The sequence below is a fragment of the Clinocottus analis genome, unplaced genomic scaffold (genome assembly GCF_023055335.1).
Source record: "Clinocottus analis isolate CAN_PGR_092001 unplaced genomic scaffold, fCliAna1.0.p SCAF_25, whole genome shotgun sequence".
Classification (NCBI taxonomy): domain Eukaryota; kingdom Metazoa; phylum Chordata; class Actinopteri; order Perciformes; family Cottidae; genus Clinocottus; species Clinocottus analis.
The window spans coordinates 4,975,786-4,992,907 of NW_027175987.1; the positions used below are offsets into that span (position 1 = coordinate 4,975,786).

General features: G+C 42.6%; 1 protein-coding gene across 1 annotated transcript in view; it reads left to right on the forward strand.

Moving 5' to 3' along the window:
• The window catches only part of LOC137794404 (fibrillin-2-like), a 35,752-nt gene that overhangs the window by 18,442 nt on the left and 188 nt on the right, over positions 1-17,122 (forward strand). The window contains exons 6-12 of the mRNA XM_068591123.1: positions 4,157-4,354; positions 7,750-7,875; positions 11,554-11,679; positions 15,088-15,240; positions 16,128-16,394; positions 16,501-16,644; positions 16,868-16,987. Coding sequence (XP_068447224.1) covers positions 4,157-4,354; positions 7,750-7,875; positions 11,554-11,679; positions 15,088-15,240; positions 16,128-16,394; positions 16,501-16,644; positions 16,868-16,987 — 1,134 coding nt within the window. The remainder of the gene's footprint in view (positions 1-4,156; positions 4,355-7,749; positions 7,876-11,553; positions 11,680-15,087; positions 15,241-16,127; positions 16,395-16,500; positions 16,645-16,867; positions 16,988-17,122) is intronic.

The window sequence follows — 17,122 nt, forward strand, 5'->3', positions numbered from 1 at the left end:
AACGAAAAAATTCCACGAGACACGCCAGACATGTGCTAAGTCTGCACACAACAACCAAACATGAACACACACACACAGGCACAGAGGATAATTAGAAAATGTCTTTTTTGTGAAACAGGTGAGTAACAGTGTGATGTTTAGAGTCAGTCTTCCAGCTGTACAAAGTCTAGAGAGAACATCCGGTTTTAAAAGAAAAACACACACACACACACACACACACACACACACAGACAAATGTGTCGACATGTGTATATATATATATATATTTCTTCTCTTGATTCATTTGACCTGTTGACCTCTTGTCAAAGGCAAGTAAGTATAAATGAAAATTGCTTTATTTTTATGTGATCCACTCATATTTCAAATTTCTTATCTTCCCAGACATCTTCTCCTGGGAGTTTTATAAATACTTCAGCAGTTATTAAAGAATGCGAAATGGGATTTTTCCTCTTCTCCTTTGCTCTTGCTCGTTCCCTCTCCTTCCCCTCTCGTGCTCGAGTCAATGCCCTGAGCCCCAATCTCCCCGATCCCACAGCTGGACGGGGTCGATGGGAAAATGTTTTCCCAGAAGGGTTTGCGTTCCAGACAGGATTAAATATGTTCTCACCTCAGTCTTTAAAGTATTTTATCTTCCTTTCATCCAACTTTTTTCAGAGCAAAGAGTAATGGCTTTGATTTCTGATCACATTATTTTTCTTTTACAATATTAGATTATTATGGACTTGGCTCCACCACAAAGACGTCATCATACGTGAAGGGTCAGAGCCTCTTAACATCCTCTGATAGGATTTATGTAGACTGATCTAGGTGAAAGGTTACAAGTGCTTGAAGGAAACTCTGGGCTGAGTTACAGCAATTCCTTGAAACTTTTATTAGACGATGTTTATAAACTTACAGCATTTTAGACATAAGTCGACTCCAGTAAGTCTAGCGCGCAAAGTGGACAAGTTCTCATCCGAGTGAAAGGACTTAATTCATAGTGATGTGTGCTGGTTATAAACCAAAGCGGAGACATCTCGATGAAAGACAGAGGTTGCTAACAGTGGATTTAGGAGTAAGGAATGGACAGCGGCTAGACGAGAGATGTTTTTCATCTATTGAGCAATCCGAACACTAATTAGACCAAATTACTTCCGAATGTTGTCAGCGGGACCGAGTCAGCATGTTGGACCGCTCGCTTGTCCTAACCTGCCCCGGCCAATGCTCGCACGTGTCCGCTCACTTTACATGCATAACAATCAGACGTGTGTACCAAACAAAAGCCAGAACACTTGGAACAAAGATGTTGATTGGGACACTTTGAGACGTGCGGCATTTCTTCACTGTTTGTTATTTTGTGCTTTGTTACCAAAGCTGTGTTGATGCTCCAGTCTTTAGTTTGGCTCCACGCTGCAGCGTGGAGAGATTTTGTGTTTTCCTGCAGGTAAAGACGTCTATAAGAGAGAGAGATGAGTAGGGAAGGGAATGTATATTTAATTTAGTGCACATGCATAATCTGCTGTACTTGGCTGCTGTGTGCTACTGTCTACTGTTGCTGGATGATCAGAGTGTGGGAGAGTCCAGTCTGTTTTTTCTTAAATCAAAGACTGAAGGGTTGAAAGCATCATTCATTCTGTCCTTCCCCTTTCCTTATTTATCTTCTTCCTTTCTTCTTTAATGTTCGTTGAATCTGTTTTCTGTTTGATTTTTATGGACTCGTTCCAAAACAAGACTGTTAATTGTGTCATTGCAGCCGTGTAAGAAACAGGAACGGGAGCTGCTGTCGGACTATTATAGAACTTTGGTTTTAAAGGATAAGGCTAGAAATTCTTCCTCAAATACCAATTGCCATTCTCAGGTTTGGACCCGAACCCGGACAAACTGATGAAGTAGCAGCAGGAAGACATATTATTAGAGTTATCAGAGTTAATTAATAGAGTTAATAACATCAATGACTTACAGCCTGGGAGTACACAAGCTTGCAGGAAACAGAAATTAATCCCCCAAACTGTTGGAACGTTAAACACAGGAAGAACATAAATACTAGGAACCAGGAAGCAAGTACTTACTGCAAGGAGTGAAGAAGAGTGATGAACGGGCTCACGGGAAAGGAGCACACGATTAAACACACAAGTGAAGGTGGGCGATGCCGAGGGACAGGTGACAACACGGCTAACGAGGCAGGAAGGGAAGTTGTCTGCCACTAAAGAGCTGGCCAGTACCTAAATAATAATAATAATAATAATAACAACCAAAAGAATAAAAGACTTGAAACTATACATTTCTGTCTTCAGTGGGAACAATGGGCTTGGTGAGCGTCACAGACAGTGAAGTGAAGGGATGTGAAAAAGTACTTACAGTTAGGAGTGTTGGTTTGGGTCTTTTTATGGGATTTGCTGAATAAGAAAAACATAAAACAACGGCCGTCTTATTCTTTAGGCTTTCGTCTAGTATTCAATCTCATTTGTATTTCGCCTCCGTCTCGGTTTGTCTGCAGATCATTTGTTGGTAATATTTCTCAGAACATGAGTAAATCCATGTGGTGTATGAGTCACCACTCCCCTGTGCCAACCAGGCAACACACTGATGGAAGATCAAATAGTGTCTGATAGGCCGGCAAGGAGGGAGTAGAAGGCAGACAGACAGGATGAAGCAGGCGAAGAGAAGACAGATGAGGGAGAGCTGGCGTGAGCCCCAACCTGCCCTCTCCATGCTCTGTTTGACCTACTTTACTTTCCTCTCTCATTCTCTTTTTTTTCTTTTGCTTTCTGCATCTCCAACTCCCCCCGCCCCCTTATTCTCCGTGATCCCCTTTTATGTAGCACGAGGAACCAATAAGTCTGCAGATGGACTCCCACCGCTGATTCCTATCTCCCCATGTCATTCTGTTCTTCAGAGCTGAGCCGGCCGCTGTCTTTCTCCACCTCTCCTTGTCACAGCCATGGCTGGCCAACCGTGCAGCTGCTCTCCCTTGTGATCTAACGATCAACCTTTTTTTTTAATGGGGGCTATATTAAGTTTGGCGCCACTGCAAAGGGTTTTTTTCCACAAAGGAAACAAGCCATCATTAGGCTATATGTGATTGAGCGAAACAAACAAGTCATAAGAGTTCATTGTAAGAGATTTTAAGGTGAATTAACCAAGGTTATGCCACGGTAGGCGAGATGATCACGGAAGACAGGGACAGTTCTCGTCAACATCTGTCTGCTGTTTGTATTTACTTATTTTCACTGTTCTTACGATCCTTTCTAAAAAAGATGATCTTCAATTTCAACACATCTGTCTTGACTTCCAAGAGACGTTTGTGTGACTTTTGTGTTATTTGCAACATGTGTTGTGTGATGTCATTTGTGTTTTTGGACACACGAATGTGCATTGTCCTGAAGATAACATCCAGATGTGTTAAAATGTCACGCTCATTTTTAGAGCGAATGATGGTCACGGGGTGATTGTTATAGACGACCACGCTGCCATTAGCTGCTTGTACTGTCACATCCATGGAAAGAGAAACTACCACTGTTCAGCCTGCCACCAACTTCCTACTTAAAGTCCTGGAATGTGCTTCATTCAATCCAATGGGTTAGCTTATTATCACAGAGATTAAATGCATAGCAGTCATTCAAATCCTATTTATAAATTCCTGCGTAAAGAAACAATCTGTGTTTTGTTTCTTCTAAGCAGGTTTAATAGAGAAATGCAGGAAATCACGTGCTCTGACGTGAGCTGTTATGCTGCTACCAACTCTCATATTGTTCTTCTTAAGTCCTGCTAAAACCTGCTACTTGTAAATGCTGCTCATTGTGAACCGATTGTTGATTCAAAGACACTTGAAACAATTAAACTGTGAGGACGTGGTTAAAAAGGTTGAGTGAGTCATCCCTCTAAGATCATCCTCTAATGCTGTGCCAGTTTGTTTTTTTTCCTCCAACATCCATTCCTCTGTTGTTTGAGTGAAATTAACAAAGAAAGAAAAGATCACTGACTTCGGTTTTACAGGAAATATGCCTTCCCAAAAAAAAAAGAAGAAAATTCTTAACTATGTACTTCATCTGGTTCCATTTAATGGTGAGCCAGATGTGTTTGAGGAACCAAAACGCTGATTCACTGATATATTTAATCAATCAAAAGTTAACAAACCACTAAGAAACAAAGGACTTTTGTCTCCTTCACTTCACAGACTACAGGACTGGGCCATGTTTCACCCAGGTGAACAACCAGATGTGCCAGGGCCAGCTCAGTGGAATCGTCTGCACCAAGACCCTCTGCTGCGCTACCATTGGTCGAGCCTGGGGCCACCCTTGTGAGCAGTGCCCCGCACAGCCACACCCCTGCAGGAGAGGCTTCATCCCCAACATCCGCACCGGAGCCTGCCAAGGTCAGACCGGAGCACAGACAGCCACATATCTCTCTCTCTCTCTCTCTCTCTCTCTCTCTCTCTCTCTCTCTCTCTCTCTCTCTCTCTCTCTCTCTCTCCCTTTTTTTGTACACACACCTGGCAGATCTTCTTTTTTACAAGTGCTGACGGAAGACACACACACTCAGACTCACGTACACAGCCAGAGTCACCGCCATAGTCAGCGTAAACATTACTTTATCCGTCATCATCTCAGCCGCAATCCCTGCTCACAACATCCCCTCGCTAGTGCAACACAGGAGGTGTTTATACGTACTCAAGCGCATGGAGGATGATAATTTACATCCCGTGTCTCATACAGTAAAAAAAAAATAGAAACATTAAAAAGTGACAATATATACAGATACAAGTATAAAATACACAGGTAAATCAAATCAGATACATTGTGCGATGTGTCATGTTAAAAGTGGCCACAGTTCTGGTTTGTATGAGGTGGATCTTAAAAGTAGAATATGGAGGGCACTCCCTTATTGCATCTTTTAGTACAGTTTGTCCAAATGTGGTGCGCCTCACAGTCCCATCTAGTGGTGGCCCTGGTGCCAACGCCACTGTCAGCCATTTAATTAAAGGATGGGGTTCAAGCCCATTCAAAGCCTTACTTGTGAAAAAACTGCATATTTTCATATTTTATGTAATTTTCATAACTCAATAAATTCTATTTTTCCAGAAATATTAATCGATGGAATTACAATGCTTTATTACTTTAATGACTTTCTTGAACAGTAATTATATCAATATAAGTGTAATTACAGCTGTAAGTGACCAGTTAATAAATCAATAATGACAATCATTAGGTGTCAGAATTGGCCTCATTTGCATAAAACCTGTAGATTTTTTTTTTTTTACGTGACTTTTAAAGCTCCAATGTGACCACAAGATATTTAAAACACGTATGTTTAACAATATGTCACCGCTACGGGTTGATTTATAGACGTCATCCACATCGGCCTTTTTTTTTTTACACTTAATAAGAGGCATGATTTAGTGAGTGTGTCCTGAACATGAGTCATTGCAGCTGTCACAATTAATCATCTGCTACATTTGAATATTTATGTTTTATCCTAGATTAGATAGGTCATTGCAATATAATCCTCATCTTTCACATAATGTTAATCTCCCTGTAAACAGTGAACAGTTTTACATTCAATGTATTTATGTGTCAGTATCTCAGTCATTATGAACTGCTCCCGGCTTTTACATCAGTCTTTCTCTCTTGGAGTCAAAATATGAGCTCGTCCTCGCCTTTCTTAAACCGACACGTTCTATACACACTGCATCATGTCCCCCAATCATGTCAGAGTAATAGCATAATTCTAATGTACGTAATAGACAAAGCAAAGCATTTATTGTATAAATATATCCCCTCAAGAATCTAGCAGCTGTGACTAAAAGAGGTCCATAAAAGTGAGATATGGAGATTCTAAAAGAGAAACTGAGGGAAATCTGAACTGAAAATCACCTTCTTACATCAACATTTCTGGCTCTGGTGTCCTAGAATCCCATCAGACCAGACCAGACTCTCTCTGCATGCCTCTGAAATAACCTACGGCCCTGACCAGACTAAGCAATAAGACTGCATCACTATCTGACACATGTGGAGGTCGTGTCCCTTGTTAAATGAGCCCTGTCATGCTCTTTGTTGCCTCCAGCTTCTCTCACACAGACTCACCCAACACCACCCTGGGCAGATTCTTGTGATGGTTGACGTATTGCTGGAGCCGTCACAGAGGGAGACTGTGTTTTGTTTCTGAAGCTCAGAGCACCTGGCCGCACTTCAACAGTATCAGAGCTAGAAGGACATTACATTCATGTATTTATACTGGGAAGTTGCGGATTATAGCAAACTCAAGAGCTGTTTACATTTAAAATTGACCGTTACACATGGTAGGCTTGTACCAATATTAGATTACATTGGCTGATATGTTGACAGGGGATTTATGAAACGTCGGCTTCCAGGCACCTGAATCCCTGCCCACCGCTTCCCGTCATCCAGCGATTAAAAAAATGAGCAAATGAAGTGAATCAAAAAGTATGTTGAGGTCTGTGTCTCAATGGAGGCCCAAAGGTAGCGGCGGTCAATATATGTATAGTCACGTTGCTATTTATTTTTGTCAGGAGCAAGTCCATCGACCAGCTTTGGGTGGAATGACCCATTTGTGATTATGCAGATCAAATGGCACAGTCCTTTCTTGGGCTATAGTTATATAGCGAAGACGCAGACACAGATTTATGTTTAGTTCGATGGCCATAATACTTTAAATGTTTAAAATGAATATGGATATATCTTATAGTACAGGGATGTAATGTAAAAAAAACAATCCATCCTGCTATATGTGTAAGTGTGTAAACATAGATTGTTGCGGTAATTCATAAAGGTAACACATCTGGGATTTAGCTTCACAACTTGGACGTTAAAGGTATGGCAGAGACACGCATCTCTCTGTGGCATATGTCCTCTCTCACTCTCTTTCACACTATGTGTTTGCACTTCTTCTCTCTCTGAATCTTTGTTTCTATCTTTGCTCCACTCTCTAACGTCCCACCGTCTCTCTCACACACATGCACCAAAGACGTTTCTCTGGCAGAAGTACAAAGCACATCTGACCATGAATCTAACTATGAGGATTGCATGCGCTCCATGTCGGCTGGTAGATTATTAATTTATTTTTGTCTCAGCTTTTTTGAAAAAGAGGCAGAGATTGAACATATTTAAATGCGCAGGAACCGGTTGTTATATATTTATATCTATATCTAAACTCTGTACCAATGTATATGTATACGTGTGTGTCATACGTTCATATCTCCAGGCCGTGGCACACATTGACAATGCCTGGGTCCTGCTTGGTGACTGTTAATGTGGTGAATATAAAACCACTGTGTCTATGAGTGTGTATGGATCAGGATTAGAAATATCCAGAGTTTCTGACAGCAACCCGCCCTCTGACATGTTCCCAATACTGGGGAAAGTGACTCATATTGAATGCTGGGAAAAACTTACATTTAAATAGACGTTTCCTGTTGAAACATGAGCTCAAATGGGACTTTCTGTAAGTGGTCTTACACGTCCCAGCCGCTGCCAAGGTATGTCTCCCTTTTAAAATGTAGAACAGAAGACTGAAGAACAGTGTTGTAGCGACAGAACGTGCGCCAGAAACATGCTATAAAATGTGCTTTGAGCCATATAACTAATATAAACATGTATGTTTATAGAAAAATGTTATGCTAGTCTGAGTCTTTGAGGTCTAACTAACATACTGCGTCATCTCTCAAATCAATAATATGCAGATGCCAGTCATTTCAGCTGTATCCTTCAACCATTTTTCACAAATGTTGATGTCTTTCTGTCCTTCCCTCAGATGTGGACGAGTGCCAGGCGGTGCCAGGTCTTTGTGCCGGAGGGAACTGCATCAACACTGTGGGATCTTACGAGTGTAAATGTCCCGCGGGCCACCGTCAGAGTGAAACGAGCCACAAATGTGAAGGTGAGTGGATTTAGCACAAAGACACGTTTAGTGGTTAGAGAACAAACCTGCATCATGAGGACTGAGGGGATAAAAATGGTATTCAAAAATGTATCCGATTCGCCCAAAGGATGAGAGTTAGGGGAAATATTATTGAGGGAGATAAAGCAGCGTAGTTCAAACACAGTTCTCACAAGAAAGAGGCAGTAGGCCGTTAATGGAAGTGTCCTTGAGCTAGACATTGATTTCCTGATGACCTCATGGTTCTCCTGAGGTTTTTATGGAGGAAAAAGAGAAGTTCACTAAGATAACAACTAAAAACTAAAAAGATTTACTTTATTTATAGATGGACTAAGCGTTACAGAATATATACACTTTGCTGTTTCTAATGCACAGTACTTGAGCATGTAAACCCATCGCCAATCCATAATAATCCACTGGAATTTAAATGATATTTGGTTGATTTACTGGTGACACAGTCATAGACGATGCACTTTGTAATAACTTTGGGTTTACTGGGATCAGTTTTCAAATCTCTACGGGTGTTTAAAAAGTGACGACATGTTCAGAGTTAAAGAAGTCTGGATGTGTGCACATAAACACACACACGCACAGACACACACACAGGGTGGATTCACATTACAATGTGTAGATTAGATGGAATTTAAACAATGCTCTAGCTAAACAGTCTGATAGTTAGCCTGGCTGGGGTTGTGTCTGTTGGACTGAAGCCGATGTGTTCTTAGCCTTTACGGAGGATTACAGAAAGCTCTTAAACAGTTTCAGCCAGAGGAAATCTCTTCCACTGAGCAAGAAGGTCAAACTGGATGCTGCAGTGTATCAGTGCATGAATTATCATCTGAATCCTCCTTTTATTAACTTGTAGCATGACCAAGAGATGCACGAGGTACGGAAAGAAGTTCAGATTCATGGGAAGCAATTATCATGACACACCAAACAGTGATTTGTGTCACAGTGAATGATAGAGGAAACGGGGAGGATGACTTCACTAAATCAGTCCTAGTTTCAGTTGTGGTTTTGGGTGAACGCCATCAATGGTTCAGGACTCACAGTCAGGGGAAAATAAGATGCTGAGCACTACTCAAAGGCGTTGAGTGTGGATGTGGGATGTTGTAGCCACAATCCAGCACAGAGAGGGCTGAGCAGTTATACTACAAGGTCGCTCTGAGACAAAGTCAAATCTCAAATCACAACCTTTCCATCCCCTCCGTGGTCGTTTTCACCTTCAATTTCACACACTCAGCCTCTTTCCAGCACTTTATCCACGGTGGGAGCTTTATTTTTTTCAGCAAAGGTAATCATGGTCAGAACAATACTCGAGCAGCAACTACTGATCATTCTTGGTTAAACCCTCAGTTATTTTCAAATGAGCGTGAAAAAAATCTGAAAATGTAAACATATGTTTGTTGAGGTTTCCCATTTGAGTTTTTCTGCTTGAGAAACATAAACAACTACAAAAAAAGAAAGAAGAAGAGAAAGAGCTCAGTGTTTGTAAAGCTTGTAAAAACAAAAGAACAGTGTGACGTGAATCTGAAGTCATGGATCGGCAGGAAACCCGTGTTTAGTGAAATCTCAGAAGCAATCAGAGCTGGGCCTGTGGGGGAATTTTATAGAAATGCTCTCCTAGCTAATGCACCAACAAGCCTAACTTAGAGTGTTCACAGTGAAATTACTGAGGTTTTGGACCAGTTAAGATAAAGTGCAGTTAAGATGTCATGGGCGTCTGATCGTTTTGGGCACAAGGCACCACCTAGTTTAACGGCCTGCTTTTAGTTCAGACTGCTTAACAGTCTCTCCTTTTTCCTCCGAGTTTCTCCTTTATTTTTCTTCTCCTTCCATTTTCCTTCCATAAATATAGTCCGTTGGCTTAGAACCAGCTCTTAGTGCTGAACAAAGAAATAGTTAGGGCATCTGGGAGACTTTCTCATTACACACACGGACCTCCTAGTTGCCCTGACACTCGTGGATTCTCACGCATTCGTGTTGTACAAACACACAACAGAGTTTAGATCAGATTAAACAAAAGAAAATTGAAGAAATACTTTGTTTTCGGGGAATATATCATGGGTTAGTACACACAGTTGAACATAGCAGACTTGATGGCTCAGTTGCAGACGTTTATCCAGGTGACACACATTTCCCTTCACACACGCGGCCGGTCCCAGAGCGCTACGCCTGCGGGGAGCGTAATGTCTGGCGTGTTGTTGATTCTGCTGACACGAGGTTTATTTGGCGGGGCTTTTTACAGCCTCACCTAGGCCTTCTGCCACTGCTGTCAGACAGGAGTCAGCAGGGGAAGAACAGCCTCTGAGCTTCCCACAGCGGGCAACACACATGGATATAAGCTACACACTTCTGGATCGACAAACAATAACACACCCTTCACTTTCCCAACTAAACGCGCAGGTCACACACACACACACGCGCACACACACACATTACCTCACACTCCACGTCTGCTCTATTGCTGTAATTATGCCCAGCAGTGGAGCAGTAATTACGTATGCACATAAATAAGCGTGACACATCATAAAAACCCAATACCTTCTGGAACTCCACTTTGGGTTCCCCCGTCATGGAGCAATGAGGCCCCTCCCACTGAATAATACAGCTTAATGCCATCGTCAAGGTGGGCCCTGCCAAGCACCAACCCAGGTACTCTCAGCCATCGTACACATTGAGTCTAACTACGGCATGTTTGAATAAGTTCAGCGTATTCACTGAAGCCTGGCCAGCTCGGTTGCTTTTAGTACGGCCATTTGTAGACTTGAAGCATTTGTAGATACCACATTTGAGCATGTGATTAAGCCAAATGTGGTATGATACATATGTTTTGCCTCATAGCATAGCAGGTTTCCTTGTTATCCCTGCCCGTGTATTTGGTTTCTGTCCACATTTGGGGTCTTCATGAGGCTGCTTTACTGTACAGCAAGTGGTCTTCAGTAGAACAATCGCTTATTGTCGTCATTATAGCTTCATACATTTTTCTTTCCTGCTCTTTGATAGAGCTGGGTATTTTTTATCATTTATTTTACAATGTCTTTTTTTATATTTTATTTGTGAAATGAAAGAAACCAAACTTCACAAACATCACAAGCAACAGCATTTGTAAGAATAAATCGGTCAAAAATGGGCACGAATGTATTGAAATTGAATAAAGAAGACTACAAAGCCATTCAATGCCAGGTTTGCCAAGTTTACTTTTCCTACAGTTGGTAAAACTACAGTGTAGAACTAAACTTTTGTGTTTGTTTTATATATAATTTCACTGGTTACCATATTGTGAGAGAGGTTAGCCTGATGCATAAAACGTCAGAGCTATTTATGCATCAGTTTCCTTCGTAGGGACCACTCCTTTGTTAGGGATGTGTCTGTTCTTCTCTCACTGAGCTTTACAGTTTGTGGCTCACAAGCTTGAGTTTCAGACTCAACAGAACACACCAGAAGTATATCAATTCCACTTCAGACGACTTCAGATCTATTTGATTTGCTTCATTACTCCTCAGGGAGAAATGCTCGCTCCAGTTCAATACAACTTTTACTGCAGCGTGCTACTGTATCTTTCCAAACAAAGACATTTTGGACTTTGAAAAGAAAGTAGTTCAGATCTGGCATGAGGTGTACTTGACAGATGTGTCCTGTGATGTGATGTGTCCTTTCAATGTAACCATGTTCCAGACATTGATGAATGCGGCACCATCTCTGGTGTGTGTGATGGAGGAGAATGCAGCAACACTGCCGGTAGCTACGTCTGCACCTGTCCACGAGGCTACGTCTCCAGCACAGACGGCTCCAGATGTGTGGGTGAGTCTTACACGCACACACACACACACACACACACACGCACTCATTTGAGCATTTCCTCGTCCTCCGGCTAGCTAAAAGCTACACATCTGGCCGCTAACTTCCCTTCCTCCATCACTGCTTCCTGTGAGTAGAGTCCTGATGAGTCAAGCCGGCCTGTGGTCACCATGTGCAGACAAACACGTTTGCACGCATTGGCCTTGAAAGCAATAATGGACTCTAATACGAGTGCCCCTCTGACTCATTCACATACGCTCATGCACATACAACGCATACTTAACTGACACGTCCCATGAAATATGACCAGGTGTTAATTGTTCCTGCAATCCTCACCAGTAATGGGAGCCACAGTTAAACACAACCAGGTGTCAATACATTATTTCAAGATTTCACCCCAAAACTGACAGCCCCAGGGTCTGTCTGTTTCACCTTCATCTGCATCACAGGTTCAACTTAACTCTCCTCCAATAAGAGCTCCTGTAGCAAATTGAAACCTCTGGATTGGCATATATGGGAAAAACATAATTTAAATACCTGTCAGAAACAACCCTGTTATGTTTCCTTCTAGTTATTTTCTAGTTTTCCTGCAATCGGTCCTCCATCATCTGTGGAGCTTTTTAGTTGTTTCTGTTAAAACTTTTGAAAACATTTGACAGAAAATTGGTCAAAAAACAGCGTGGGGGCTGACCTCACAGGTATTTTGTAATTATTTAGCTTCAATGTAACAGGCATAAGGTGTGTTGTTTTTAGGAGAAAAAAAAAAATCAAATTGTGAATGATAGAGACAGTATCTGGAGGAAGAAGAAGAAAAACAGGATGAATAAGTGATGGGAGATGGGGTTCTTCTTCCTCAACAAACAGGTGAAGCATTGGAGAAATGAGGATCATTACAAATATGGTACTATGTGGTAACCTGGTGTGCCCGTGCCTTTGCCAATGTGTGTCTGTGTGTGTGTGTGTGTGTGTGTGTGTGTGTGTGTGTGTGTGTGTGTGTGTGGGAGAGCGTGGCGCTCTAATCAACCAGTTCTCCATCTGTCTTCCGTTAAGCCAAATTCTTCTTTTTTTTCCCCTTCCCACTGTTATTCCCTTTCGTCCTCTTTGCCCTGATGAGGTATGTTGCTCTCTCTTTACTGATTTCTCAAATCTGTTCTGAGTGCTCAGTGGATCGGACCAAATCTCCTTCTCTCAGCTAACGTTGGAGTGAAATAAAGTACAAAGTCTCTGTTTATTCTTTAACACAGTGCACGCTTTTATCTCTGTCAACGTATTTTCTATTGCATTGTCTCCTCTGGCTGCTGTTTTTCTTTTTTTCCCTTTACTTTCAATCGCCAAAACTGAAGTGTTCTCGCACTCTCACTCTCCTTATCGCTCATACTGTTTCCTGTGGACCTTTTTTTTTCCCATACATCCTCTGAGATCTGGATCCTGCACCTTGTTTCCTTCAGTTGCCGTTTTCAGTTGCTCTATTGCAGCCGGCTGAAGGGGGTGAGAGAGAGAGAGAGAGAGAGAGAGAGAGAGAGAGAGAGAGAGAGAGAGAGAGAGAGAGGAAGCAGAGCAACTAAAACAGCTGCCACATACAACCTTAATATAGCATTCCTCTGTCTCAGTCCCACATCCAAAATGGACAAGTGAGGAGACTGAGATCAGTAAACCCAAACAAAACCCGATTAGACTGGTCCATGGCCAAACCAATGATCACACTTTACCAACAACCCTAGAAATTCAGCTAGTTTCCTCCTCACATTACTGACACACTTTGACGCAGTTTCCCCTCAATGTCTGATCTCTTTGCCTTTTTTGTGGTCGGATCATAAAGTGAATTAAAGAGAGTAAATCGTTTTTATAGGGCTGATCTGTCACCCTCGTGTTTTAGAAGCAGGAAGTATGTAGCTCTGGTCCTGGAGGCCATGCTATGTGGCAGTTGGCCTGTGTTTTGTGGGTTGTACCGTGATAAAGTAAGCCAGCTGGAGCTGTCGGGGGCTCTGACAGTAATCAGAGCCTAATGCCCTGTCACACGGTGGAAGCTTTAAACAACAAAAAAAAAAAGAAGAAGACCTGTCCAGTCAGTCAGTCTGTAAAAACACCTCATCAAATGAAAGCATATGCTTGTGCAGTGGAGCCACACTAGCAAGCAAGCCACGGTCTGGTTCCAATTGAAGTCATCATCATCCTCATCAGCAACTCGCTCCCCGCTCCTTCCCCTCCAACCGGCCTCCAGCTCCGTCATTCCTTCGGGATGTTTTTCAGACTGCGTTTGTGTGTATATACATATTTTGGACACGCACATGTGTATCTGTGTGTGGTTTGTGTTCGTGACCGTGGATATGTATGGGAATGCATGTCTGTGTGTGTGTGTAATTGTGTAAATGTGTGTGTACTGTACAATATGTGCTCCCAGACAAAGTGCCTCATGTTCTATCTAATTGGCAAGAATTGCTCCACATGGAACTGATTAATTCCAGACTGCTGGCTCATTAGTGTGTTAATCGACTCGTGCAGCTCCTCCTGCTTTTACCTTTTTTTCTCCCCCTTTTTTCTGTAGATACTAAAATTCTCTTTCACACATGCTGCTCACTTTCTGAAATAATACACCCTCTCGCTCTGCCTTTCCCACTTTCTTGGTATTTTCCCTAAATACCCAGAAACCTCTTGACTTCCTCCTCTCCATTTACTCCTCACACACGATCTTTGAACCCCAGGCCCCTTTTCCTGCCTCATTGACCCTGACCTGGAAAACTGTACCAACTAAGACCCCCTTTTGGAGGCCCTTCAGATGCCTGCAGTTATTCGAGACCCCATGCAACCTTTCCCACTGCCAGCCCATAAATAAGCTTCCTCTCCAGTCACCATGAAAAGGCCAGACCAGCTCTCTGACTAACAGCACTGCTGGTTTAAGAGCAGCGATTACCTGTAACATTTCCCCACGTATAAAGCTGTGTCACTGTTGGTAATGAGGCTTAATTTGTGACCTGAGTACTTTACATCATGCTAAAAAGCAGTGTTTTACCGCTCTGATGTTTATCTGACTACAGCAGCATCAGTAGTGGGAGTTGTGTGAAACGCTTTGATGCACCTGTGACTACCCGTAAGGTCACACTGTACTGACACACCCTGGAGTACACTGGTACATCGCTACAGCAAGCGTCAATCTACGATAACCAAGAAATTTAAGCCCCTATTTAAATGTTTTTTGATTTATAATAGATTACCTGTTCCAGGTTGTATTTCACCTACCAGTTCTTAAAGCCATCACTAACAGTTTTATCTCTGAAATGAGAAAACTCCATAACAACATCTCAAAAATATAGTCAACACAATGAGAAAACATATGCCCAAAACACATCAGCCACATGTGTTTTTCTTTCTTTGACTGCTCTAAATCGGTGAACCCGTCTCCTCTTCCTTCAGATCAACGCGTGGGCACCTGTTTCTCCGCTCTGGCTAACGGCCGCTGTGCTGCGGAGCTGAACGGTCAGTTCACCAAGATGCAGTGTTGCTGCGACACTGGACGCTGCTGGGCTTTGGGACAGATCCCTGAGATGTGCCCCGTCAGGGGCTCTGGTGAGTACACACGACACCCAGATGCCCAGGAGAGAGGATACACGTTTCATCGGCGAGCTGATTCCCAAACAAAGTGACGGATATTTGCTTTGAAGTCAGAACATCCATCACGCAGTGCTGATGATGTCTTCACAATAGATTGTCCATGACTTGGCGTGAGCGTAAGCGATAAACAAAGCCAAGAAAGCAAAAACATTTCGCAAGCAAAATGAGACATTGATGTTACACTAAACAACACTGCTTTGAGTGTGTGTGTGTGTGTGTGTGTGTGTGTGTTTGCGTGTGCGTGCGTGTGTGTGACAGCAAGGGAAGACTGATGTCGTGAGCAGAAACTGAACCGGAGAAGATGGGAAAGATTAGGGTGAAGATAATGACCCATCATCTCCTCAGTCAAGCTGAAAAAGGATTCTTCTTCTGCGTGAGATTGTGTGATCTAAAACTGAGCTGTTTGTGTGTTTGTGTGTGTGGGTGTTAGTGTATGTGTGTGTGTTTGTGCTTGATTTAGTGTGACATACAAATATCACTGCATCCCAAGTAGAGTTGATCATTATGGATGCATATTTTTCTTTTATTTCTTGGTCAGGCTTTTCTCCAGTCAAAGCATATTTGAAAGCAGTAAAACAGTTAGATGCTCAACTCATAAAGAAAACTTTAGCAAAAGGACATCAGAATGTAAAGCAAATGCAATGGCCTTTGTAAAATCTGCAATTTCAGGACACAATTTCAGTGAATTTTAAACGTGTGACACTGTTAGACTTTGAGTGATCCAAAGTGCTTTTCTTGGTTGGCACAGCTTCAACTGGCCGGAAACAAAGTGCCCAGTACGGTTACACTCCAGGAGAAGGCATAGCCTGACTTCTTCCCCGTGATCTTTGTCTCCATTGTAGACGAGTTCAGGCGTCTGTGCATTGTGGGGGTTCCCCAAGGACACGGACTCCCTCACGTTTACCCCAATGGACACTACCCCAACACCAACGGTAACGGGTACAACTATGGATACAAGTTCCCCAATGGTAATGGCAATGGAGGCATCGGTGGCAATGGCAATGGCAATGGCAATGGCCATGGTAATGGCAATGGCCATAGTAATGGAAATGGCAATGGCTTTAATGTGAACGGCTTTGGAGCCAATGGAGGAGGACACCAACATATCGGTGAGTCACACTGTGGATTTCAATAAGCCTGTACTAGAGTGAAGGGCTCATTTCTTATTAGGTCAAACGTATATTTGTTTTATTAATGTATCTTCTTTAATCTCAGGCACGGTTTCTGTGAACGACACCATTGACGTGTGCAAACATTTCACCAACCTGTGTCTCAATGGACGCTGCATTCCCAGCCCCATAAGCTACCGATGCGAGTGCAACATGGGATACAAACAGGATGTTCGTGGGGAGTGCATCGGTAAGATGCAGGCTCTATGCTTTATATGAGCACATGGCATGTATGCAGTCAGTTTTCAGGAACATACCAACGTCTTTTAGGCCGACACACTGACTATATGTGATGGTACCAGAGTTAATAGCATGCACTGCACTGCCATCTTCAGCTGATTTAAGGAACTCAATACAAGTGTAGGTGAAGGTGAAATCAACTAAAATGTGAATTATGGTTTTTTCCCCCGCAGATGTGGATGAGTGCGTGAGTAATCCATGTATCAATGGAGACTGTGCCAACACACCTGGAGGGTACCACTGCAAGTGCCATGAGGGCTTTAGCGGAACACCCACCAAACAAGCATGCAATGGTTTGTCTCCAAGATGTCTCTTTAAAATGTTTCAACATTTTGGACATATGTATCGCTATAGTACGCTTCAAACTGGTGGTTGAGATATCACACACTAAGCCACATCCGTCCTCTCTCTTTTCACCCTCCCTTTAG